This window comes from Hyla sarda, chromosome 3 (genome assembly GCF_029499605.1).
Source record: "Hyla sarda isolate aHylSar1 chromosome 3, aHylSar1.hap1, whole genome shotgun sequence".
NCBI classification, from domain to species: Eukaryota; Metazoa; Chordata; class Amphibia; order Anura; family Hylidae; genus Hyla; species Hyla sarda.
Genome location: NC_079191.1, coordinates 316095819 through 316122144, shown reverse-complemented (window position 1 = coordinate 316122144; position 26326 = coordinate 316095819). Strand labels below are relative to the sequence as shown.

Below are 26326 nucleotides of genomic sequence, written 5' to 3'. Positions count from 1 at the left end.
TGTCTGGTAGCGCCCCCTACAGTACAGGGTGGAACTACAAGTTCTGTTCTACTCCTTCTGTTCCAGGTTTAGCTGCTCCTTTGGACACCAAGTAAGGGCGGCTCCATTTGGGACACTGTGTGTACTTTATATGACCCTAAAGAAGCTCCTGTCCTCTACATAAACCATTGTTTCCCAACCAGGGTGCCTCCAGCTGTTGCAAAACTACAACTCCCAGCATGCCCGGACAGCCAACGGCTGTCCGGGCATGCTGGAAGTTGTAGTTTTGCAACAGCTGGAGGCCCCCTGGTTGAGAAACACTGAAATGACATTTTGGTGGCTTCAGAACCAATTATCAGGTTTCCATAGAGTTCTGGTCTCAACATACAATGGTCATCCTGGAACCAATTAAAATTGTAACTTGAGGGACCACTGTATTAGATATACAGTAACCCCCCTGACATGCGATGGCCCCGACGTATGATAAAATTGACATACGATGCTTTTATATGTCGGGGCCATCGCATTAACTGCTATCCGACAGCGCAAAACGCTTAAGCGGCTGCCGGATAGCAGTTTAAGCATCCCGGGCAGGTTCTCTTACCTATTCCCGCTGCTCCGGGTCCACTTCACGATCCTCCGGCGTCTTCCCCTTCTTCTCCAGGGTCCGGGCCTCGTTATCCGGCGTCGTTATTACGTCACTACGCACGCCGTCCCGGCGCACAACGTAATAACGTCACCAGAAAGCGAGGCCCGGACCCTGCAGAAGATGCGGAAGAAGCCAGAGGATCGCGAAGAAGACACCGGAGCAGCGGGACAGCATCGGGAGCCCCTGCGACAGCATCGGGAGCGGTGAGGACCTGGTCCGGAGCGGCGGGGACAGGTGAGTACAGCTTCCTATACTTTACATTGCACGGATCCCTCAACATACGATGGATTCGACAAACGATGGGTTGTTTGGAACGAATTACCATCGTATGTTGAGGGACCACTGTATATGTTGTGAGCCTTGGAAAAATCCTGATGCACTAAGGGAGTCGTGGGAAGGGTGAATGTAACTAGGCACTGTACTTGGCAACCACCTTCAGCCCCTCCTAGTTGAATGGAGGGGTAGCAGCATGTATACCCAACCATCACTTCATTCAACCATTGTTCTCATGATCAGTGGAACATCTAGTAACCTCACACACTTATCCTGTAGATAGGCAACAAGTGTTGTTCATAGGAAACCCTTAAAGGCAGCTACAAATTATGAGCAAGTATGTGACATTTAATGTATGCAAATAAAATAAAAAAATGAACTACATTGCATGAAGCGATTCTAAATACTCTTGTTTAGAACTGCTCTGCAATGAGCACATCCAAAAGTCTGCACTTTACATGACTGCAAAGCATAAAGACAATTCTGTTGAGCACTGTAGGCTGCACGGGATTCATCAGTACACACCAGTCCTTTTCATTTCAAGCTTACTGAAGTGAGGTATGTTTTCAAGTGTTCGTTTTACAGAAAAAGCAAAGGCTATACCCATGACAGCTGTATTCCTCTCAAATCCTAGCATCGAGTAAAATTCCAAAATATTTTATTTGGTGTAAAAAGATGAAAAAGTGGTACATGTGTGATCTTTCCAAAGACCGCACGAGTATTTTGTTGTCTAGCACCGTTTTGAAAGGCTTGTGCAATTCTCCGACATGTAGGAATAAACACAGGTTTATCCTTCTTTACTGTTTTTGCCTCTTTTTCCTCCTTTTTTGGGCGTTGCCGGGACATTCTCACAACAGTCACATATCCATCGGCCTAGAATGAAAAAATTGACAATTATTTTCTAGAAAATAACTTTTCTTACACAATGTGGGGATTTTCAAATAAATAAATAGGAAAAAGTATATGAAAAAAAGGACACAAACAGTCCTCTGATGAATGTGAAGCTTCTGTGGAAGGATCTTACCCTCACTTTACAGCTATGGGAAGAAAAACATTGGTTTCCTTAAAGTGTTACGGTCATTTACATATACTTTTGAGAAGTTTACATCACAACTGATTTCAGTTAGAGGTGAGCGAACTTACAGTAAATTCGATTCGTCACGAACTTATCGGCTCGGCAGTTGATGGCTTTTCCTGAATAAATTATTTCAGCTTTCAGGTGCTCCGGTGGGCTGGAAAAGTTGGATACAGTCCTAGGAGAGAGTCTCCTAGGACTGTATCCACCTTTTCCAGCCCACGGGAGCACCGGAAAGCTGAACTAATTTATGCAGGAAAAGGTATCAACTGCCGAGCCGAGAAGTTTGTGACGAATCGAATTTACTGTAAGTTCGCTCATCTCTAATCTCAGTCTATGTGCCTCTTCATCTCCACTGACTGGCATAGCAGATCAGTTTTGGGGAGAGCCTCATCGGCTTCCATAGCCAGGAAACCAGAGCTGCTGATGACTAGGCACAGCTGCCACACCCCAGGATCACGAATAGACATAAGGCAAATGAATACCGTATTTTTCGCCGTATAAGACTGGGGGGGAAAAGTCGGTGCGTCTTATACAGCGAATACACACCTATCGGGTCGGTCCCGGCGGCCATCAACAGCCGGGACCCGCGGCTAATACAGGACATCACCGATCGCGGTGATGCCCTGTATTAACCCTTCAGACGCAGTGATCAAAGCTGACCGCCCCGTCTGAAGCGAAAGTGACACTAACCCGGCTGCTCGGTCCCAGCTTACAGGACACCGGGAGGGACCTTACCTGCCTCCTCGGTGTCTGCTCCGGGCCGGGATCCCCTGCATGGCCGGCACTCTCCTTCGACGTCATCACGTCGTCGCGCACGCAGTCCCGTCATCCAATAGGAGCGGCGTGCGTAGCGACGTGATGATGGCGACGGAGAGCGTGGATCCCGGGGAAGAAGACGTCAGGAGCGTTGGGGACGCGGCGACAGCGATGGAGCGACATCCAGGGCAGCGGTGACGGAGCGGCGGGGACACGTGAGTATTACCTCCTACCAGTGGTCTTCAACCTGCGGACCTCCAGATGTTGCAAAACTACAACTCCCAGCATGCTCGGACAGCCGTTGGCTGTCCGGGCATGCTGGGAGTTGTAGTTTTGCAACATCTGGAGGTCCACAGGTTGAAGATCACTGTTGGGTTCAGAATTTTTTTTTCTAGATTTTGCACCTTTAAGATTGGGTTCGTCTTATATGCCGGTGCGTCCTATAGGGCGAAAAATACGGTATATGTATAAGTCCCTGGAAAAATGGATGTTCATGTACAGCCATTTGCATGAAGGGGGTTAAGAAGTTGGACAACCCTCCTGCTGTATAGAACTCTTTATATTAGTCGTAAATGCCCCAAGAAGTTTGATAAGGGTTGGATGCCTTGGTTGATTTTGGGGGAGTCTGTTGCCACCTCAGAACATGCAAGTTCTCCTCAGTAAATGTAGATCGTTTCATTCCTATGGGAGGTAGTTCACTGGGGCTTTCCTGGATGTTCGTGTGGTGTGTGGGTGAGTGTTTGTTCTTGGGCTGTTTTGCTCTCCATGTTTGGCCCAATTCCTGGCTGAGTCATATATACTTACGTTAAGTATACTTTGGGCGTTCTTGTGGTGCTCTTTAGAGTAATGTTTCTTTTTTGTTTTGTTGTAAAGTTATAAATACATACTTGGACAACCCCTTTAATTATAATCTGCAACTGATCAGATTAACCCCTTAAGGACGCAGCCCATTTTGACCTTAAGGACCGTTTTTTGCAAATCTGACCTGTCACTTTATGCATTAATAACTCTGGGATGCTTTAACTTATTAATTTGATTCTAAGAGTTTTTTCATGACATATTCTTTATGTTAGTGATAAATATTTGTCGATACTTTCATTTCTTGGTGAAAATTTCATGAAAAATTTGAAAATGTTGCATTTTTTCTAACCTTGTAGCTCTCTCCTTGTAAGGAAAGTGGACATCCCAAATAATTTATATGTTGATTCACATATACTGTATGTCCAGTTTGTCTGTATCATAAAGTTGACATGTTTTTACTTTTTGAAGACATCAGAGGGCTTCAAAGTTTAGCAGCAATTTTCCAATTTTTCTATAAAATTTCAAAATCTGAATTTTTCAGGGACCAGTTCAGTGAAGTGAAGTGAAGTGAATGTGAGGGTCTTTGTTAGAAATACCTCATAATGGACCCCATTATGAAAACTGCACCCCTCAAAGTATTCACAATGACATTCAGAAAGTTTGTTAACCCTTTAGGTGTTTCACAGGAATAGCAGCAAAATGGAGGAGAAAATTCAAAATCTTCGTTTTTTTTTACACTAACATGTTCTTGTAGACCCAGTTTTTCATTCTTACAAGGGGTAAAAGGAGAAAAAGCCCACCAAAATGTGTAACCTCTCGAGTAAGGAAATACCCTATATGTGGATGTAAAGTGCTCTGCTGGAGTACTACGGGGCTCAGAAGGGAAGGAGAGACAATGGGCTTTTGGGGAGCGAATTTTTGGGGGGCATATCTCATTTAGAAAGCCCCCATGGTGCCAGAACAGCAAAAAATAAAATTAAAATAAAAAGCCACATGACACTATTTGGGGAAACTACACCCCTCAAGGAAAGTAACAAGGGGTACAGTGAGCCTTAACACCCCAGGGGTGTTTAATGAATTTTCGCTATAGTTGGTGCTCTTTCTCTTCTGAGCCTTGTAGTGCGTCCACAGAGCACTTTACATCCACATATGGGGTATATTCTTACTCAGAAGAAACGGGATTACACATTTTGGGTGGCTTTTTCTCCTACCCCTTGTGAAAATGAAAACTTTGTCGTAACACCAGCATTTTAGTGAAAAAAAAATCTAGTTAGTCAAACACCTGTGGGGTGTTAAGGCTCATTATACCCCTTGTTATGTTCCGTGAGGGGTATAGTTTCCAAAATGGGGTCACATGTAGGCGTGTTTTTTTTTTTTTTTTTGCGTTTGTCAGAACCACTGTAAAATCAGCCACCCCTGTGCAAATCACCAGTTTAGGCCTCAAATGTACATAGCGCGCTCTCACTCCTGAGCTCTGTGGTGTGCCCGCAGAGCACTTTACGTCCACATATGAGGTATTTCCATACTCAGGAGAAATTGCATTACAAATTTCGGGGTCTTTTTTTCCTTTTACCTCTTGTAAAAATTAAATGTATGGGGCAACACCAGCATGTTAGTGTAATTTTTTAAATTTTTTTACACTAACATGCTGGTGTAGACCCCAATTTTACCTTTTCATAGAGGGTAAAAAAAGAAAACGCCCCCCAAAATGTGTAACAATTTCTCCCGAGTACGGAAATAAATTGTTGCCTTGAAATACAACAGGGCTCCGAAGTGAGAGCGCGCTATGTGCATTTGAGGCCTAAATTAGGCATCTGCATAGGGACAGACCCGGATGCAAGCATGGTGTTTGCCTCCTCCACCAAAAATACCCTACAGCAGTGTTCCCCAAACAGGGTGCCTCCAGCTGTTGCAAAACTTCTAGCATGCATGGACAGTCAATGGCTGTCTGGCAATACTGGGAGTTGTTGTTTTGCAACAGCTGGAGGCTCCGTTTTGGAAACAGTGCCATACAAGGCAGTTTTCATTTTTATGGGGGTGTAAGGGTGTGTATATGTAGTGTTTTACTCTTTATTTTGTGTACATGTAGTGTATTGTAGTGTTTTTAGGGTACAGTAACATGGGCGAGGGTTCACAGTGGGTTTCCCACTGGGAGTTTGAGCTGCAGTGGAAAATTTGCCACAGCTCAAACTTGGAGCAAGAAACTCGCTGTAAACCGCACCAGTGTGAATGTACCCTGTACAACTCCCAGCATGCACGGTATGTCAGTGCATGCTGGGAGTTGTAGTTTTGCAACAGCTAGAGGCACACTGGTTGCTAAACACTGAGTTCGGTAACAAACCCTAACCCATTGTTTTGCAACCAGTGTGCCTTCACCTGTTAAAAAAACTAAAACTCTCAGCATGCACTAACAGCAGAAGTGCATGCTGGGAGTTGTAGTCATGCAATAGCTGGAGTCACAACTACAACTCTCAGCATGACCTTTGTCTGTGCATGTTGGGAGTTGTAGTTATGCAACAGCTGGAGGCACACTTTCATTGAAAAAATGTGCCTCCCTCCAGCTGTTGCATAACTACTCCCAGCATGCACAAACTGCCAAAGGGCATGCTGGGAGTTGTAGTTGTGCCTCCAGCAGTTGCATAACTACAACTCCCAGCATGCCCTTTCGGCTCTGCATGCTGAGAGTTGTATTATACAACAGCTGGAGGTACACAGCACTGACCTCCATAGGTCTCATAGTCTCACTGCTCTTATAGTAAAGAACCCCCATCTGTGCTGGTGTAGAAACCTTCTTTCCTCAAGACGAAGAGGATGCCCCCTTGTTATAGATATAGTCCTGGGTATAAATAGATCATGGGAGAGATCTCTGTACTGTCCCCTGATATATTTATACATAGTTATTAGGTCGCCCCTAAGCCTTCATAATTCTAAACTAAATAACCCCAATTCGGCTAATCTTTCTGGGTACGGTAGTCCTCCCATTCCCCGTATTACGCTGGTTGCCCGTCTCTGAACCCTCTCCAGCTCCACTATATCTTTCTTATACACTAGTTCCCAGTACTGTACACAGTATTCCATGTGAGGTCTGACTAGTGATTTGTACAGCGGTAGAATTATTTCCTTGTCGTGGGCATCTATGCCCCTATTGATGCACCCCATGATTTTATTTTCCTTGGCAGCAGCTGCCCGACACGGGTCACTACAGCTAAATTTACTATTAACTAAAACTCCTAAATCCTTTTCCATGTCAGTCGTCCCAAGTGTTCTCCTATTTAATACATAATCCCAGCCCAGATTTTTCTTCCCCATGTGCATAACCTTACATTTATCAGTGTTGAACCTCATCTGCCACTTCCCACCCCAAACCTCCAACCTATCCAGATCCATTTGTAACAGTGCACTGTCCTCTATAGTGTTTACCGCTTTACAGAGCTTAGTATCATCTGCAAAGATTTCTACTTTACTATTCAACCCCTCTACAAGGTCATTAATAAATATATTCAATAGAATAGGACCCAAGACTGACCCCTGTGGTACCCCACTAGTAACAGTCACCCAATGAGAATAAGTACCATTAATAACCACCCTCTGTTTCCTATCACTGAGCCAGTTACTTACCCACATACACACATTCTCCCCCAGCCCAATCCTTCTCATTTTATGCACGAATCTTTTATGTGGCACCATATCAAATGCTTTGGAAAAATCCAGATATACGACATCCAGTGATTTCTCCCTGGTCCAGTCTGGAGCTCACCTCCTCATAAAAGCTGATCGGGTTAGTTTGACAGGACCGATCCCTCATGAAACCATGCTGATATGGAGTCATACATTTATTTTTATCAAGATATTCCAAAATAGCATCCCTTAGAAAACCCTAAAACAATTTACATACAACGGAGGTTAAACTAACAGGTCTATAATTCCTGGGGTCACCTTTTGACCCCTTTTTTAAATATTGGCACCACATTTGCCATGCGCTAGTCCTGGGGAACAGTCCCTGTCACTATAGATCCCCAAATATTAAAAATAAGGGTCTATCTATTACATTACTTAATTCCTTTAGAACACGGGGTGAATGCCATCTGGACCTGGTGATTTGTCTATTTTGATTTTTTGTAGGTGGCACTGTACTTCTTCCTGGGTTAGACAGGTGACCTGTACTGGGGAGTTTACCTTATCTCGCTGTATTTCATCTGGCATTTCATTTTCCTTGGTGAATACAGTGGAGAAGAATTTGTTTAATATATTTGCTTTTTCCTGATCCCCGTCTATAATTTCTTCCTCATCATTTTTTTAAAGGGCCAACACTTACATTTTTGACCTTTTTGCTATTTATATAGTTAAAAGAATATTTTGGGGTTAGTTTTACTCTCTTTGGCAATGAGTCTGTCTCTATTTTAGCGGCTTTTAAATCATTTTTTTTTTTTTTTTTTTTACATAATTTACATTTTTCTCTATAGATTTTTAATGCTTCTTCACTGTTGTCCTGTTTTAGTAGTTTAAAAATGTTAAGGGGGCAATAAATGACAAAAATAAAGCATTTATTCATCCATATTGGTTTTCTTTTATTCCTGACCCTTTTATTCCCATAAAAAAGGTATATACCTCTTACAGTGAAAATTTAAAATATTCTTAAAAGTCTCCCAGCATTCACAGACAGCCAAAGGGCAAGCTGGAAGTTGTAGTTGTGCCTCCAACTGTTGCATAACTACAACTCCCAGCATGCCTTTTGGCTGTGCATGCTGGGAGTTGTTGCTAAGCAACAGCAGGAGGCACACAGGCTTCACCTCATGCTGCTGCCGGATCCTGCCGCCGATCAGCCGCCCCGCAGGACCCATCATTGGTCAGCTGGTCTCGGCCAATCAATCACAGGGATCATGAGGTGGCACCAGTGCCACCTCAATCCTGGTGGGCAAGGTTGATTGGTGCCGTCTCTGACAGCACCAATCACCGTTATTTTCCGAGTCACCAGTGACCCGACTGACCCGAAAAGGCTGTGATTCGACCGGTCAGAATTGATTGGCGAATCACAGCTGTCCCCCCTGGCCGATATGCCAGGGTGGCAGCCATCCAGGCTCGATCAAAGTGTCCGGAGACGCGGTGATTAAGGAAGGCAGTGCCATAAATGAATAGCGCTGTGCGCTAAGTATCTCTTAGCAACGCCGTTCATTTACGGTGCTTGTCCTTAAGGGGTTAAAAGAAAACAACAACAACACATAAAATACTAAAACAAACCTGATGGAAGAGCACCAAGCCCAACACAAAAAGTATGGTAGCCACGGTCACAGTGGTCACAGAACATCATTTCCTCTTCATGGTGAGGCTGTCCACATATAATACAAGTTTTACACTCCATACATTGCCAAGGATATTTCTTTATTACAGCAACCAGTTCAGGTGACATATCCAAACAGGATGGATGACCTATAGATACATGAAAAATAAAGTCTCAGGTTATAGGGGGGAAAATATTGTATAAAGACTATAGTTTTGCCATCTCAAAAATTTGTTGCAGTTACTTTTTTTTCCCAACTTTTTAAGTAGACAATATGTCAAAACTAATTTTTTTTTTGCAGTGGCCATGAATTTATCATGTACAAAAGTTTACTACTCCAAACACACAGTAGGATGAAAGGGCACCGAGACCAGGATAAGGTAAGGGAATATTATTACACACAATACAGCGCATTTCGCGAAGAGACCGCTTCCTGCATGTAGGATGGTGGCTAAACAGCAAGGTTATATAGGGAAAATCCTTAACCCCTTCCAATCAGCTTCAAGGCAAGATTGAGTACGGTATATACAATTGGCTTTAAAAAAAAATTTATACACGTGAAAAAAAATTAAAAAAAGATATGATCAAATGCATATAGATGGACATATACAGAACAGTAAAGGGAATGTACTGTAATAAAAAAAAATATACAACATATATAAAAAATGTATATGAGATGTATAAATATTGAAAGATATAAATAATCAAAATACTGTAATGAATTAACGGGCATTTTCTATTGTCTCACTTAATCCATCCGGAAACAACGTGACCAAAGAAAAAATCCAAAAGGGTTCTCTATTGTTTAATTTTTGTACACGGTTGTGAATATGTTGTGAAATCATTTCAAGTATGGTTAATTTTATATCACCAATGCATTTGTCATGCTTTAAAGAAAAATGACGGGAGATACTGTGAAGCATAAAACCATTTTTTAGGTTTGACCTGTGCTTGTTCAATCGTGACCGCACTGTTTGTACAGTGCGGCCCATGTATTGCAGTCCACAAGCACAGGTCAAAAGATATACTGCAAAAGAACTGTCGCCAGTGAAATGGTTTTTAATACAAAAAGTTTTTTTTGTAACATGAGAAGAAAAGGAATATATGGGGTCTCCTATCTTGGGACAACACATGCACCTAGCACGTCCACAGGCAAAGGTACCAGGGGTCCCTATAGGTCTCTAGCACCTTACGTCACGTATGAACAAGCACAGGTCAAACATAAAAAATGGGTTTATGCTTCACATCATCTCCCATCATTTTTTATTAAAGCATGAAAAATGCATTGTGAAACTATTCCACAACATATCCACAACCTTGTACAAAAATTAAACAATAGAGAACCCTTTTTAGATTTTTTCTTTGGTCACGTTGTTTCCGGTTGGATTAAATGAGACAATAGAAAATGCCCGTTAATTCATTACAGTATTTTGATTATTTATATCTTTTAATATTTATACATCTCATATACATTTTTTATATGTTGTATATTTCTTTTTTTATTACTGTACATTCCCTTTACTGTTCTGTATATGTCCATCTATATGCATTTGATCATATCTTTTTAACTTTTTTTTAACTGTGTATAGCATTTTTTTTTAAGCCAATAGTATATACTCAATCTTGTCTTGAAGCTGATTGTAAGGGGTTAATCCTTCATTCCATTAAGGGGTTAAGGATTTTCCCTATATAACCTTGCTGTTTAGCCCCATCCTACATACCTGAGGAAGTGGACTCTCCGCGAAACGCGTTGCATTGTGGGTAATAAAATTCCCTTACCTTATCCTGGTCTCAGCGCCCTTTCATCCCGCCCATTCGGAGGAGAAAGCTTTTGTTCATGTCATCTGCTGGCATGGAGTGGCTGCAGAGACCCTTGATCTTCCTACACGCTATCCCATTGTACTTGGTTTCCAGTAGAACCACCTATGGTAAGCGCAGTTCACACCAAGCATTACCTTATGACCTCGAGGTAATACACTACGGAGCGCATCCTGTTTTTATCTTTCATGAATTTATCATGTGCAACTTTTGGTGAAAAGTTGCAAAAAAATTTGTCTTAATTCTACACCAGCCCTAAACTGGCTTACAAAACAAATTGTTGCAGCAGGTTATTAAGTCGCAGAGGAGGAACTATACAAAGTGGTGCACTGAAGTATCATTTAAAATAAATTAAATAACAATTATGTGTACTAGCACCATATTTTTCACATGCCATACAACCATTTAGTAAATTTGTATAATATGGCTGTAAGGTCTGTTCTACCCTTTTCATTTGGGACCTGGGCCTCCTAGTGACAAAACAGAGAAGTAGGAAGTAGCCCAAGGGACCTAAAAAGGACTCCAGCGATGTCCTTATACATAAATATTTCTAGGGCAACAGGCTTATTCAAAGTGAGATAGATCATAATATATTAATATAAAGAAGTATATTGCTACAATATAAGTGGAAAATAAAGTAATAGAATAAAAAAAGGGCCTCCTCTATAGTTCATGCACTGGATTGTCTCAGGATCTCAGAGGTAAGTTAAGGTTTTTATGCCATTTTATTACATTTTAGCTGCTTATTTCAATATTTTCCAAGGGTGCATGTCCCCTTTAAAAGGGCAGAAACAAATGATGTTTCCTAGGGGGCCACTATTGAGCTTCTAGCTTATATTTCCTAAACTATAGATGCCAATGCCTCTGCTGCCCTGCTCATTTTAATTCTGTATTTTTTTTAAGAAAGAAAAAGTGAAGAAAACTGAACACACATTTTGAGGGTCTTTTTTCCTGGTTGTAATATAGCTATACTGTAAATAGCTAATATAGCTAATCTTATATACTGTTTTAGAGAAACATGGAGGAGGCGTGTTGTCCGCGACGTCGCGCTGTGGCCGGCATGCCTCCTGCACGGGAGAGCCATGGCCTCGTGCAGGTGAACGGAGGGGGTCCCAGCGGTCAGACCCCCGCGATCAGACACTTATCCTGTGGATAGGGTATAAGTTGTCTTTTGCTGCAGATGTCCTTTAATAAACATATATAACATAACACCTTATTTTAAAAAATTAATTTATTTCCTGATCATATATTTCCTTAACATATGTAAAGAAGAAATGTTATAATTCTTCACAAACGATACATACAAGTAACTGTATGCAATACTTTGGAATCTGGTACTATTAAAGAGCAACTGTCACCTAGAATAGGCTTGTGAAGCTGCACACAGTGCAATAGGGCTTCACAAGCCTTTTCTATGCATACCTGTATTGATAAGTCAGGCTGCTTTATAGGTTAGATACAAGCTTCACTCAGTTTACCCTTTGGATACCCATCAGCAGCACGGACCAATGTGAACGCTCAGCAAATAACTTACAGGTAAAGAAAAAGAATGTTGTCCAGCACAGCTTCTTAGTATAAAAGCTCCAAGTTTATTTTATAAATAGGTACAACAGGACATGCAGATACAAGTAAAGTGACTTTTTCAGTAAAAATATCTATAAGGTTAATATTCTCGACCAAAACGTGTCACTTTACTTGTACAGTGATCCCTCAAGTTACAATATTAATTGGTTCTGGGACGACCATTGTATGTTGAAACCATCGTATGTTGAGACCATAACTCTATGGAAACCTGGTAATTGGTTCTAAAGGCACCAAAATGTCATCCAGAAATAGGAAAAAGTGAGGATTAAAAAAAAAAAAAAAAAAAAAAAAAAAAAAAAAAGTAGATAACTAATAGAGATAAAGCAAATCCTTACATATAAATAAGAAAGATCTGCTGGGAGTTGTAATCACTGTCTATGTCAGTGTTTCCCAACCAGGGTGCCTCCAGCTATTGCAAAACTACAACTCCCAGCATGCCTGGACAGCTAACGGCTGTCCGGGCATGCTGGGAGTTGTAGTTTTGCAACAGCTGGAGACACCCTGGTTGGGAAACAATTGTTTATGTAGATGACAGACGCTTCTTCAGGGTCCTATACAGTACACACAGTGTCCTAAATGGAGCCGCCCTTACTTGGTGTCCAAAGGAGTAACTAACCCTGGCACAGGTAAAGAGTAGTACAGAACTTGTAATTCCTCCCTGTACTGTAGGGGGCGCTACCAGACAGCCAGTCCATGAATGAATTTCAGTAATACAGGGGATTTACCAGTGAATGCCCATTCTGATTGGTCGGTTCTTCCAGCCATTGACACGTTTCACAGATCTGGACTGTCTGTTCATTGTATGTTGAGTCTGGTTTCAACTTACGATGGTCCAGAAAAGACCATTGTATGTTGAAACTATTGTATGTTGAGGCCATTGTAAGTTGAGGGATCACTGTATCTGCATGTCCTGTCGTACCTGTTTATAAAATAAACTTGAAGTTTTCAAACGGAGGAGCTGCACTGGACCACATTCTTCTTTATCTGCAGGCCGCTTTATATTTCAAAAAAATTCCTTGGTAATTCCTCTGGGAGTCAAACCAACAGTCAGAGAGGCAAGGCCCAAGGGGCAGCTATTCTCCAGGCCCACACCGCCTCTCTCCGGCTAGGTCACTGTTTATTGACACACAGGGCTCGGCTGCTCACAGCAGCCTTATATACTTCTGCATGTGTGTCGGCTGTCAATCATCAGCGCACTTTAGTCCAACTGTTGGCCCGACTCCCAGAGGTATTACAAAGGCATTTTTTTTTATCAGTACAAGTATACCTACAATAGGCTTGTGACTATATAATATGTGCAGAGTCACAGGCCTCATAATATAAGGGTAGGCTTTATGCACTTGAAAAAAAAAAAAAAGTATAGTTATTAAAAAAAAAATTATAATAATAATAATTGGGTTCCAACTTATAGGTTTCATGTGGTGCACACACAATAGTGTAGTTGACTATGTTTTTGCATTCAGCAAAATTAGATGTACTGTACGGGAAACAAGAACGCCGTGTGAACCCAAACACTATATACAGAACATTAAAACACTGTTCGCAGTGTAAAACATTATTACACTAAAAAGAAAATACTAAATCTTTGACTTACCACTGTTATCACACTGGGAGCAGTGTATAAGCCTTTCAGATTTTCCCTTCTTGGCAACGTCCTTACCCTTCAGACAAATTCCACAAATGGCATTTGGGATGGACTTTGGCTGGAACGGTAGAAAAGGGTAGTAATGTCACTTCGTACAAACCCAGTGGGAGCTCTTCATAATTCCAATATTTAACATTTAAAAATAAATCTCAACATCCAACCATATTTATCTACTTCATGTACAGAGTCAAAGGCTTTCAAAAAGAATAGTAAAACGTTATTCAATAACTGGTAAAAACTAATTTTACCACAATATCAATATGAACGTGTGCTGTAAGAGGTAAGTATTGGAATTTACCTGACTGCCCTGTGCCATCACAGAAAGAAATCGGAGACATAGAAGGAAACCTGTGGTCAATATTACCAAAAAAAAAAAAAAAGTTTTGCCTGATTGCAACACTGCTGACTATCACCTTCTCTAAATAGTCAAGTGGGAGTCAACTTTATTTCAAATAGAAGTGTGAATGCTGGAGGGAGGAGTGAGTGAATACCAGGCTCAGGGGGTGAGTTTGATTCATGCCTCTTTTTCTCATACCCATATACTCAAAAGCTTATTCCCACACCCCAGCCTTATACTACTACTACCTTCTGAGCCCGATTCATATGCCCTCAGCCTTATATTCATCCCAAGCCCAATTCACACCCCCTGACTCATTTATACCCCAAGCCTGATTCACTTCCCCTCAGACTCATATTCACACATTTTTATTTTTTAAATAAAAAGGACCGCTCATCTGAAAATTCTGTGATAGGTAAAGATAGTCAACAAAATCGTAAAACAAAATCTGCATTGGAATCAGGGCACCCAAGGTTACAAAATAATATAAAAACCACAGGTGGTCTTGATAAAACCAATTCAAGACAGTCAAGACAAATAATATTTGACATATAAAAACTATATACAAAAAAAAGGCTTGTTCCTGGAGGTGATAGTCTAAGCAGTCTTTTCCTGTTGACAAATCAAGTTTCTACGTCATGGACACTTACTTGAAAAGTAGAAGTCCATGGGCTGCACGGTTGAGTGAAGTCTTTTATTATCCTATTTAGCCTTTGTTGTGTTATCTTTGTCAGCTACAGCAGCATCACTGTTAGTTATTTTATCAATTGTAACTACTATAGGGTCGGTTCATGTATAGTAGAATAGCAATAGTCAAATATCTTGTGATGTGCAACCTTTATATAGATTGTTTTTACAGAGAAAACAATATTTAACCATATCTAATAAGGAATCACCATAAAATGGAGCAGCTGATCAGAAGGCTTTTTTTAACAAAGGTTTTTAGGTTGCATTCACACCACGTTTTAAAAATGGCCGCAGCCGTATCCCCGCCAGACCCACAATGAATCTCATTCATTTAAATGTGCCGACTGGAGTCTGATAGGGACTTCAGTTGGCTTATTTTTGCACCGTATCCGGTTTTGTGGCCAGACTGAAAACTGTGGTACGCTTTGGTGTGAATGCACCCCTAAAAGCCCCATAAAACTTTTACTGCTCAGATGTGTTACCTCAGGACTATCTAAATAAATCAGATAACCTATAGTCAGAGGGAACTGCAATGTGATCCAATGTACACTGCTCAAAAAAAATTAAGGGAACACAAACAACACAATGTAACTCCAAGTCAATCACACGTCTGTGAAATCACACTGTCCACTCAGGAAGCAACACTGATTGACAATCAATTTCACATGCTGTTGTGCAAATGGAACAGACAACAGGTGGAAATTCTAGGCAATTAGCAAGGCACCCCCTATAAAAGGAGCGGTTCTGCAGGTGGTGACCACAGACCACCTCTCATTTCCTATGCTTCCTGGCTGATGTTTTGGTCACTTTTGAATGCTGGCAGGGCTGTCACTTTAGTGGTAGCATGAGATGGAGTCTACAACCCACACAAGTGGCTCAGGCAGTGCAGATCATCCAGGATGGCACATCAATGCGAGCTGTGGCAAGAAGGTTTGCTGTGTCTGTCAGCATAGTGTCCAGAGCATGGAGGAGCTACCAGGAGACGTGAAGGAGGCCCTGGGAGGGCAACAACCCAGCAGCAGGACCGCTACCTCCGCCTTTCTGCAAGGAGGAGCACTGCCAGAGCCCTGCAAAATTACCTCAAGCAGGCCACAAATGTGCACGTGTCCACTCAAATGGTCAGAAACAAACTCCCTGAGGGTGGTATGAGGGCTCCACTTCCACAGGTGTTGGTTGTGCTTACAGCCCAACACCGTGCAGGACATTTGGCATTTGCCAGAGAATACCAAGATTGGCAAATTCGCCACTGTGCCCTGTGCTCTTCACAGATGAAAGCAGGTTCACACTGAGCACATGTGACAGAGTCAGGAGACACCATGGAGAACGTTCTGCTGCCTCCAACATCCTCCAGCATTAACAGTTTGGCGGTGGGTCAGTAATGGTGTGGGGTGGCATTTCTTTGGGGGGCCACACAGCCCTACATGTGCTTGCTAGAGGTAGCCTGACTGCCATTAGGTAATGAGATGAGATCCTCAGACCCCTTGTGAGACCATATGCTGGTGCGGTTGGCCCTGGGTTCCTCCTAATGCAAGACAATGCTAGACCTCATGTGGCTGGAGTGTGTCAGCAGTTCCTTCAAGAGGAAGGCATTGATGCTATGGACTGGCCCACCCTTTCCCCAGACCTGAAGCCGATTGAGCACATCTGGGACATCATGTCTCGCTCCATCCAAGCAACGTTGCACCACAGACTGTCCAGGAGTTAGCGGATGCTTTAGTCCAGGTCTGGGAGGACATCCCTCAGGAGACCATCTGCCACCTCATCAGGAGCATGCCCAGACATTGTAGGGAGGTCATATGGGGCACGTGGAGGCCACACACACACTACCGAGCCTCATTTTGACTTGTTTTAAGGACATTACATCAAAGTTGGATCAGCCTGTAGTGTGGTTTTCCACTTTGATTTTGAGTGTGACTCCATATCCAGACCTCCATGGGTTGATACATTTGATTTCCATTGATAATTTTTGTGTGATTTTGTTGTCAACACATTCAACTATGTAAAGACAAAAGTACTTCATACGATTAGTTCATTCATTCAGATCTAGGATGTGTTTTCTTAGTGTTCCCTTTATTTTTTGAGCAGTGTATGTACCTGTAGTATATGACTCGGATGTAGAATATCCAGTATTTAATAATGTAAAAAGCATCAGATAATTATTGGGCAAAGGCTAAAGGTATAGATGAAGTGCCAATTGCAAAGATTATAAGTGAGATTAAAGATGCAGGGTTCTGTAAATACATATGGAAAAGAGCAAACTTCTGTGTCCTAACTGTATAGGGATAACAGCAGTTTACACACTGGGAGCCACAATGCTGAAGAACATTTTGCTTGTAAGCTGTCAGATCCACGAGTAGTCAGGGCAGTCCCTGTTTGATTCTCCCTGTCCCACCAGCCTTGATTGACTGATCTCTTCCTATTCTCTATTTGGGTGTAGACACACATCCATCAATCAAGACCAGCAGGCCAGGCAAAAGCCGCCAGGGACCTCCCCGATGACTCTTTATTTAGGCAGCATAAAAGTGAGGAGGTGCTCTTAAAATCAAGAGACTACCAAGAGCATCTAGCAAGAACATTTTGCCATAAAACACGATTTGGCAAAAATATTCCATGCACATTTATTTTTCCCAATTCCTTATAAAATTTCCTTAACATGTTTATGACTCCACATCAGCACCAATACATGTGACCTGTAAATGACAGTAGAGTGTACCCTGCCCTATCATTGCTGAAAGTAAAAATCTATTGACATTGGTCATAAAACATAGATTTAGATTTGTCTTATCCGTGTTCTAAGTACTCACGGGACTGAAGTTCAATGGCCGCCCACAATGAACACTTGTGTGTCGCATCCATCAATAAAAGTTACAATGTGAAAATTGATGTGGATCCCTATTCGACTACATGCACTGTCCCCACACAAGTTGAATCACTAAAGCATGGCAACGAAAAGCACTGCCGTAGGGAAACCAGCACTACCGCTCTTCTGATACCACTGATAACTACACAGAATATTTTTTTTTTAAACAAGGCATTTGGTATTTTTATGTAGTTTGAATTTTCTAAATAAATTTTATAAATTAAAGGGGTACTACCATGCTGACAACTTATCCCCTATCTAAAGGATAGGGGATAAGTTGCCTGATCGCACGGGGTCCCGCCGCTGGGGACCCCCTAGATCTCGCATGCAGCACCCGCTCTCATCAGGCCCCGGAGTGAACATCGCTCCGGGTCTGATGACTGCCGATCACGGGGCCGGAGTATCGTGACGTCACAGCTCCGTCCCCATGTGACATCACATTCCGCCCCCTCAATGTAAATCTATGGCAGGGGGCGAGACAGCTGTCTCGCCCCTGCCATAGACTTGTATTGAGGGGGTGGAGCGTGACATCACAGGGGGAGGAGCTGTGATGTCACGATACTCCGGCCCCGTCATCAGACCCGCAGCGGATGTTCGCTCCAGGGCCTGATGAGAGCGGGTGCTGCATGCGAGATCTAGGGGGTCCCCAGCGGCGGGACCCTGCACGATCAGGCAACTTATCCCCTATCCTTTAGATAGGGGATAAGTTGTCAGCACGGTAGTACCCCTTTAATGTAGATGCCAGCAGAGCTTGTTTCGGCTACTGTAAGATACATTTGAGTATATACTCGACTTACAAGAAGCTGTCATGTAGTGAGGAGCATCTATGTGTAAAAGATGACAGAAGCAGTCAGAATGACATTAATGCTATTTATTTAAAAATAAAGCATTTCAGCCTCTTTTTACACAATAAAAGCAAATACGTGAAACATTCATAAATGTCTACAGCTAGAAAATAAATATAACGGAAAGAAATCCAAACACTTAAAACATTTCAAAGGACAAAATGGGAGATATTTCAAAACCAGTGCAGAGGAAAAGTTGCCCAGTTGTCCATACCAACTAACCAATCAGATTGCTTCTTTCATTTTCAGAGGTCTTGTTAAAAATGAAAGAGGCAATCTGATTGGTTGCTATGGGCAATTGGGCAACTTTTCCTCTGAACAGGTATTGATCAATCTCCCCCAAAATGCCTATATTACACTGTTGTCACTTGTAAATTGATTTTCATGTACCCATAACTATATCATCTGTAACCTGAACAACAAACCTTTGGCATTTTCTGTTAATCTGTACAATGCTGACCAAGAAATAACAGGAATTCTGTCATATAAAACGTCACAATTAAAGTAAGGCACATAGCCACATTTTCTGGATTCCCATCAGTATCACTTTTGTGGCCTCAAAATAGTGTAGAAACTGATACCATGGAGATAACTAAACATTATGGGAAAAAAGCATACTTTGGCATAAATATATATATGTCCCTGTGTTTTCTGATTTGCCTCTGAAGCACAGGCATTCACTGAATCTTATTCCAATAAGACATCACTACATAAGCATGACATCTGCCTCCATTTTGCATGTTATAGAGGTATATAGAGCTAAATGATAGCAAATGCTTCATGTGCATAGGATTCAATGGTACACATCATTCCAGGTGAGAGCACACATTCTATTTCTTAAGATCTAGAATGTGTTAATGTGTCAAAACCCATACTAAACCACAGCAAACGGATGTCATACAATAAAGGGAACCTGTCATCACTTTCATGCTGCCTGAACCACAAGTCATTGGGTGGTCCACAGCTGCTTTTTCTCACCATGCTGTCCTTGAATGATAGATCGCTCCCTATGCTTAAACAGGGAAAGATCTAATCAATCGAAGCTAGAGGGAAGGAAGCAGCCATCGGGGAAGACCTTCATGACTCGGGCAGCATAAAAGTGATGCAATTTATTAAGGATACGTGCTTATCTACTGTTACGAGATGAAGCTCTATACGCTTTTGTTTACAACTAAATTGTATAGAGCTTTTTGCCTCATGTTATTTAAAAGCACTATTCCTGGCATACCAATGGTCTAGAGTGAAAATGAAACCATACTCATCTGCTCTGATGGCTCTCAGTCTCCACTGCGACGTCTGGTACCTGCAGGAAATGCCTGCTCAGCCAATCGCTGCCCGTGGCAGTGACCAACCTTGTCCAATGTTCAGTACAGTTTCCTGTTTATTTTAAAAGCACCCCTAGTTCACTTTAAATCTACCTGTATGCTCAGAATACCCTTTTTAGTTTTAATCTGAGCGATAGACTCCACACTGCTGCTTTCCTAGTATATTCTACAACATGGCTGTGGAGGCTATTGCTAAGTAGGAACAGAGATTATTTTTTGGGATTCTCTGTGGCACATCCCAGCAAGTAAAAGTTTTCTTCTTTGGAACTATATCACATTTGCTTATTACTTCTTACTCTCAAAAGGGAAAAAAAGAAAGAAATGCCCCTATCAAATAAACTTGGCGTATGATAGACTTCATGTATAACAAGCTGTCTCTGCATTAGTTCAGACCTATTCGCCAACAATTGGGCAACTTCACATGAAAACAGGTTTTGTGTATTCATCATGCTAAAAGCAAAGCAGGTAAAAAAGAAGGAACATTCACATTGGGGGAGATTTATCAAAACCTGTCCAGTGGGAAAGTTGCCGAGTTGTCCATAGCAACCAATCAGATCGCTTCTTTCATTTTTAACAAGGCATCTGCAAAATGAAAGACGCGATCTGATTGGTTGCTATGGGCATCTCAGCAACTTTTCCTCTGGACAGGTTTTCATAAATCTCCCCCATTGATCTCAAAATAATTTAGTGTCTTCTAAAGGGCTGTCTCACACAGTCCATGTAATAGTGACAAACATCTGACTGGCCTAGAGGTGCAAGAGAGAACCATGTATAAACAACAGTCAACTTGGCATTGTACCATATTTCTAACACCTATTCTCCCTCACATATTGGGGACCCCTCTTCTCCTATATTTGGAGTACAATTGTGCAAGGCTAGTAGCTACAAACGGTTTTAACTGTATGTAAAATTTAGGCTAGGTTTACATCTTGCTTTTACTATGCATTCACATTGAATGTTCCTGGTGTATATGTCAAACGCATTTCTACAGACATTATTTCACCTGACCTTAAAGGGGCACTCCGCCCCTAGACATCTTATCCCCTATCCAAAGGATAGGGGATAAGAGGTCAGATCGCCGTGGTCCCGATGCTGGGGACCCACGGGGTTCGCTGCTGCGGCACTGCGCTATCATTGCTGCACAGAGCGAGTTCGCTCTGTGCGTAATGATGGGCGATACAGGGGACGGAGCACCGTGATGTCATGGCTCTGCCCCCTCGTGACATCACGGCCCGCCCCCTTAATACAAGTCTATGGCAGGGGCGTGACGACCGCCATGCCCCCTCCCATAGACTCGTATTGAGGGGGTGGGCCGTGACGTCACGCGGGGCAGAGCCGTGACGTAACGATGCTCCGGCCCCTGTACTGCCGGTCATTACGTGCAGAGCGAACTCACTCTGTGCAGTAATGACAGCGGGGTGCCGCAGCAGCAATCCCGGGGGTCTGACATCTTATCCCCTATCCTGTGGACAGGGGATAAGATGTCTAGGGGCGGAGTGCCCCTTTAAGCATGAAAAGAGCCTTACCTTACACTTTGAAAGGGGTTATTTGGGCAGAGAGAGTTTTTTTTTTTTTTTTTTTAGAAGTTGCTGGGGCTGCAATGGAGTAGTAAAATGATATATTTACCCAGCCTGCTGCCCCACCACAACAGGTTTTCCCTCTCTGCCGTGGTCCTCTTTTTTACTAGTTCTGCTGACGTGCTGTGTGGACAGGAAATGCTTGCCTAGTGGCTAATCTCTAGGCTGTCAATTCTCATCAGCCATTGAACAGGCATTTTTGGTCCACATGGAATGTCAGTAGAGAAGAATACTGCAGCAGAGACATTGTGCTCAGGAAACCAGCAGCAGCAGCGGCAGAGTGGGCAGGTAGGTAAACCGATTTGTTATGTTACCTGCAGCCACAGAAACATATAAAAGAATGCTGTTTGCCAGGACAACCCTTTTAAAATGCAAAGCCCGCTTTAATAAAGCTACCCCAGCATATTAAGGAGCTCTATACATCCAATGACCTAATCCCCAAGACTGCTACCTTTATAATGGTGAGCTATATACTAAGCTTGCAGATGCCAAATAAACTTACTGTAGTTTGCCTATGGAGCTGAAGAGGCGGCAACCGGCATGCTGCCCAGTTATACCTGTCTTTGCCATCTAAATGTTGCACATACCCAGCAAGAGTCTACAAAATCAATGTCGTTTTGACTGCAGATCTTGGTCCAGAACGCCAAAGACAATACTTGCTCAGATGTCACAGACATGAATCAATAAATGACTAAAGATATATATAAAACAGAATGTAAAATATCAGCAAAGTACGGCATGATAGTTATTTGTGTCCTGCATGGGGCACAATCTATTGCAGGGTTTTTAAGGTTGATACTTACAGAAGTGTGTTTTTTGAGAGTATACTGTATAGTTGTATAGAGGGAGCGACCCTGAAGAGTCAGAATACGAGTGCACATACACCAACATTCCTAATACTAAACTAGATTTGGCATGCTATTTTCTTATAACTAAACTTCACAAAAATAAAATAACCCAGTATCCTGCTTTTTATTAAAAAATATATATATAAATCTCTATGTCCACTTTGTGAACAATGTGGCTCTGCAAATACTGGAATCCAACTCACCATCTGAGTCTTGTCTATGAACCCCTGTCACAACACTATGGATAACATTCAGAGTAGTGATTTTGCAAGGAAGACTTGCAAAACTATAAGCCAAACCAGCCATTCAATTCAGAACCTCCAGTAGCCATTATGCTTGTGGCAGAATTCATCTGGTGAGGTGGACAACTCCATTAATACACTAGAGAATAACAACGGCACAAATATTAGTGCTCAACTACCCTGCACAGTGAATGTTTGACATTACTAGGTCAGGGTGACAGAGATTACAAATAAAGCTTTTGCTTTTTCTTCAAAAAGAGGACACTTTCTTTGCTAACCCTGGACAACCCCTTTAAAACCACTAAATATAGTTATACAATATAAAAAAACATGGAAAAACACTTAACCAGCAGCTAATAACCTGCACAAAGTTTTTCACAGGAAGGGCTCATGCCTACTACTGTTTTACGGCTTCATATAACCTCTACATTGAATGGAGCCGTAGTCAAATCTCTTTCCAGGGACCAAGTCTTGCTATCAGAACCTTATAGAACCTGACATGCCCAGACTTACGGGTGCTTAATGGTCTAGTCACACGTACAGTATTCTGCGCAGGTTTGATTTGCAGATTTGATGCGCAGGATTTTCTGTAGCATATTTCAATGTAAACTGAACAAACCTTGAAATCCTGTGCATCAAATCTGCGCTGAATACTGTACGTGTGAATAGACCCTAAAGGAGTATTCAAGTGAAATACAACTTAATCACTATCCAAATGATAGGGGATAAGTTATAGATCGTGGGGGTCCGACCGCTGGGACCCCCCACGATCTCTTGCACAGCGCCCCAGCAGTTAGCAGGAAGCAGGCCTGCCGACCTCCGCAGGGGGCTGTGGCCGACACCCCCTCCATGTATCTCATTGGGATACATGGAAGGGGCGTGTCAGCCGGCGATTTGTACTCCTTTAATGTTACAATTAGAGATGAGCGAACTTACAGTAAATTTGATTCGTCACGAACTTCTCGGCTCGGCAGTTGATGACTTATCCTGCGTAAATTAGTTCAGCCTTCAGGTGCTCCGGTGGGCTGGAAAAGGTGGATACAGTCCTAGGAAAGAGTCTCCTAGGACTGTATCCACCTTTTCCAGCCCACGGGAGCACCTGAAAGCTGAACTAATTTATGCAGGAAAAGTCATCAACTGCCGAGCCGAGAAGTTCGTGACGAATCGAATTTACTGTAAGTTCGCTGATCTCTAGTTACAATGTGAACTTCCCTTTTCATTATTACCCTTTCCACCCAATATCCCCCCCCCCCCTCATAAATAATTCAAATAAATACTGCATACAAAACAAACATGCATGGTTAGCAAAAGGTGCAATTGTGCCAATCAATCAATCTGGCCATAAAGGTAATAGGGAAAATGATTATAGTAACCCATAGTAAAAGCTGGCCACTTTTCTCCATTCCTCCAAAAAAATAAATACACATGTCTATAGGCTGTATCTGGTATTGCAATATCAAACCTCTGGAGAGGTGCAGCACTGATTCAAAAGATAGAAGCAATGTTTTTCTAGTCCAGTACATTCCAGAGCAATTGTTTTCTTAATGGCCAGCCTGGACAAGTCTAGGGAAAAAAATTCCACCAAAAATGTCAACAAGCAGATTCCCTTAGTTAGGGTTGGGTTCACATCACGTTTTCGCCCATACTTCGCTCATACAGCAGAGGGGAGCTAAAACCTCGTTCTCCCGTATGCCTTTCTATGTGCTCCCGTATGTTATTCATTTCAATGAGCCGGCCGGAGTGAAATGTTCGGTCCGGTCGGCTCATTTTTGCGCTGTATGCGCTTTTTCCCCGGACCTAAAACTGTGGTCAACCACAGTTTTAGGTCCAGCTGTAAAAGCGCATACGGCCCAAAAATGAGCCGACCGGATCGAACGTTACACTCCGGCCGGCTCATTGAAATGAATAACATACGGGAGCACATAGAAAGGCATACGGGAGAACGAGGTTTTTGCTCCCCCCCGGCCGTATGCGCTCCCTTATGGGAGAAAACGTGATATGAACACAGCCTTACAGATAACAAAAAAAAAGGGAAAACAGTGCTGGACAACATTAGAAAAACACCACACCAGTGTCCACAGTGTGCACCAAAGAAATAAAGAAGGGACAGTACTTAAAAGGTGTGAACTTTACTTTCTTCTGCTTTCCTCTTGCTTCCGATATAAGTGGTTCTTGCAGAACCCGCCCTCTCCGCTAATCACTGGCACAGTAGTGTCATGTCTCGACCAGTGATTGGCTGAATGGGCAGGTCATACAACAAGCTTTTGTGTCAAACGCAGGAGGAAGAGAGAAGATTGGGGGATTGAAATTAGCCAAACAGGATCTGGATAGGGATGGGGGAAATTCTACATTTTCCCAAGCCCCAGAAGGATATACATTTTAGCAAAATGACTGATAACCCCTTTAAGAGAAGCCACGGAGGTCCCACATTTGCTATCGAACACTGCTCTGGACTCAAGGCAAAAGGTTCTCCCCTATCCCTTATGCTGATTGTCAGGGGTTCAATCGATGAAGCACCCCACCAATCACAAGAAAAAGAATAGCGCGCTAGCCAATCTTGTGTCTTCTGAACAACGCAGATTCCTTCGCTCCACAGGATAGGGGAAAACTTTTAGAGATTAGAATATCCCTTTCTACACTACAGAGCAACAATAGTCATTCAATTTCTCCCTGTTGTCTCCGGAGAAGAGATTATGCAGGAAATGTTCATTTGGAGTTCAGATTGCCATTTCTGTATCATCTTAAGATAAAAGGTGCTTTTAAAACATATTAGAAATGAATAAATACCTAAAATAAAATGCAGAATATCTTAATACTATGTGGAAGAAGGAAGACCACCCAGCACTAGGGACTTTGCAAATAAACAAATGGTCTACATGAACTCTTCATCTTCACCAATAGTTAAACATTTTCTTGAAGACGTACAGATATCTGTGTACACATTTTTGGTTCACACTATAAAACAGAGCTTACAATTTCACTTCATGCCTAACGTTAAGGAAAAGATATAACAAAACTATAGAAAGTGTGCCTTGCCTAAATAAAATGTAATGCCAAAAAGGAAATAAAATAATCAAGGAATAAAATCAGTCTCACATATTAGTCATATTTATACAGAGTTTCCCATTTTTGGTAATGCGCGCAAAAGTACCACAACTGTTTTGTAGCACAGCATTGCGATCAGTCTGGAAGAAATAAAGAGGATGTTAAACCTTAAAATCTGGTACTTGGAATGATCTTGGAAAGCCCAATGAGTTCAATAGGACTCCAAAAGTAAAAGGTTATTGAAAGGCCCCAAGTGAAACAAAGTAGAAAGGGTTATAGAAAGGGGAAAAAAATGGGAAAAGAAGAAGAAAAAAAAAAAAATGAGAGAAGTAAAGATATGCTTGGAAGTAAAAATAAATTAGAAAAATATATATTAAGTGTATAATTAAAAAGTAATAAAAATTAAGTCAGTGTTTAAAAATAGGGGGGAAAAATTAAAAAGCAAAAGAATTTCAGGTAGAAAGGCTTGTCAGTAAAGAAGCCGAGTCAGGGGCTTTTTTCTTCTACCTTGTACCCAGTTGATTTGGACAGTACAGAACGTTTGGTGCCTTCCTTTTTAGGGGTTGATTTCTCTTTTGCCTTGGGTTTTCCCTGAAATGATTCCTCCTGGATATCCTGTACATTGTCACCATCCGACACATTACCAGATGAACTGTCCTGAAATGAAAAATATATATTAAGGGAACTTGTTCCAGCCTG

The 26326-nt window shown here is 42.1% G+C and overlaps 1 protein-coding gene across 8 annotated transcripts in view; it reads right to left on the bottom strand.

Annotated features, from left to right (window-relative positions):
• Positions 1-765: 765 nt before the first annotated feature.
• The window catches only part of PHF10 (PHD finger protein 10), a 60397-nt gene continuing 34836 nt past the window's right edge, over positions 766-26326 (bottom strand). For 2 of the 8 annotated variants that reach the window (XM_056567118.1, XM_056567122.1), the window contains 4 exons: positions 26135-26284; positions 13811-13919; positions 8775-8963; positions 767-1774 (listed from right to left, as the gene is read on the bottom strand). In XM_056567118.1, the coding sequence (XP_056423093.1) occupies positions 1689-1774; positions 8775-8963; positions 13811-13919; positions 26135-26284 (534 nt within the window). In that variant the 3' untranslated portion in view covers positions 767-1688. Of the gene's footprint in view, positions 1775-8774; positions 8964-13810; positions 13920-24521; positions 26285-26326 lie in introns of those variants that run through there. The other 6 variants (XM_056567119.1, XM_056567125.1, XM_056567120.1 and 3 more) reach the window with 5 other exon arrangements.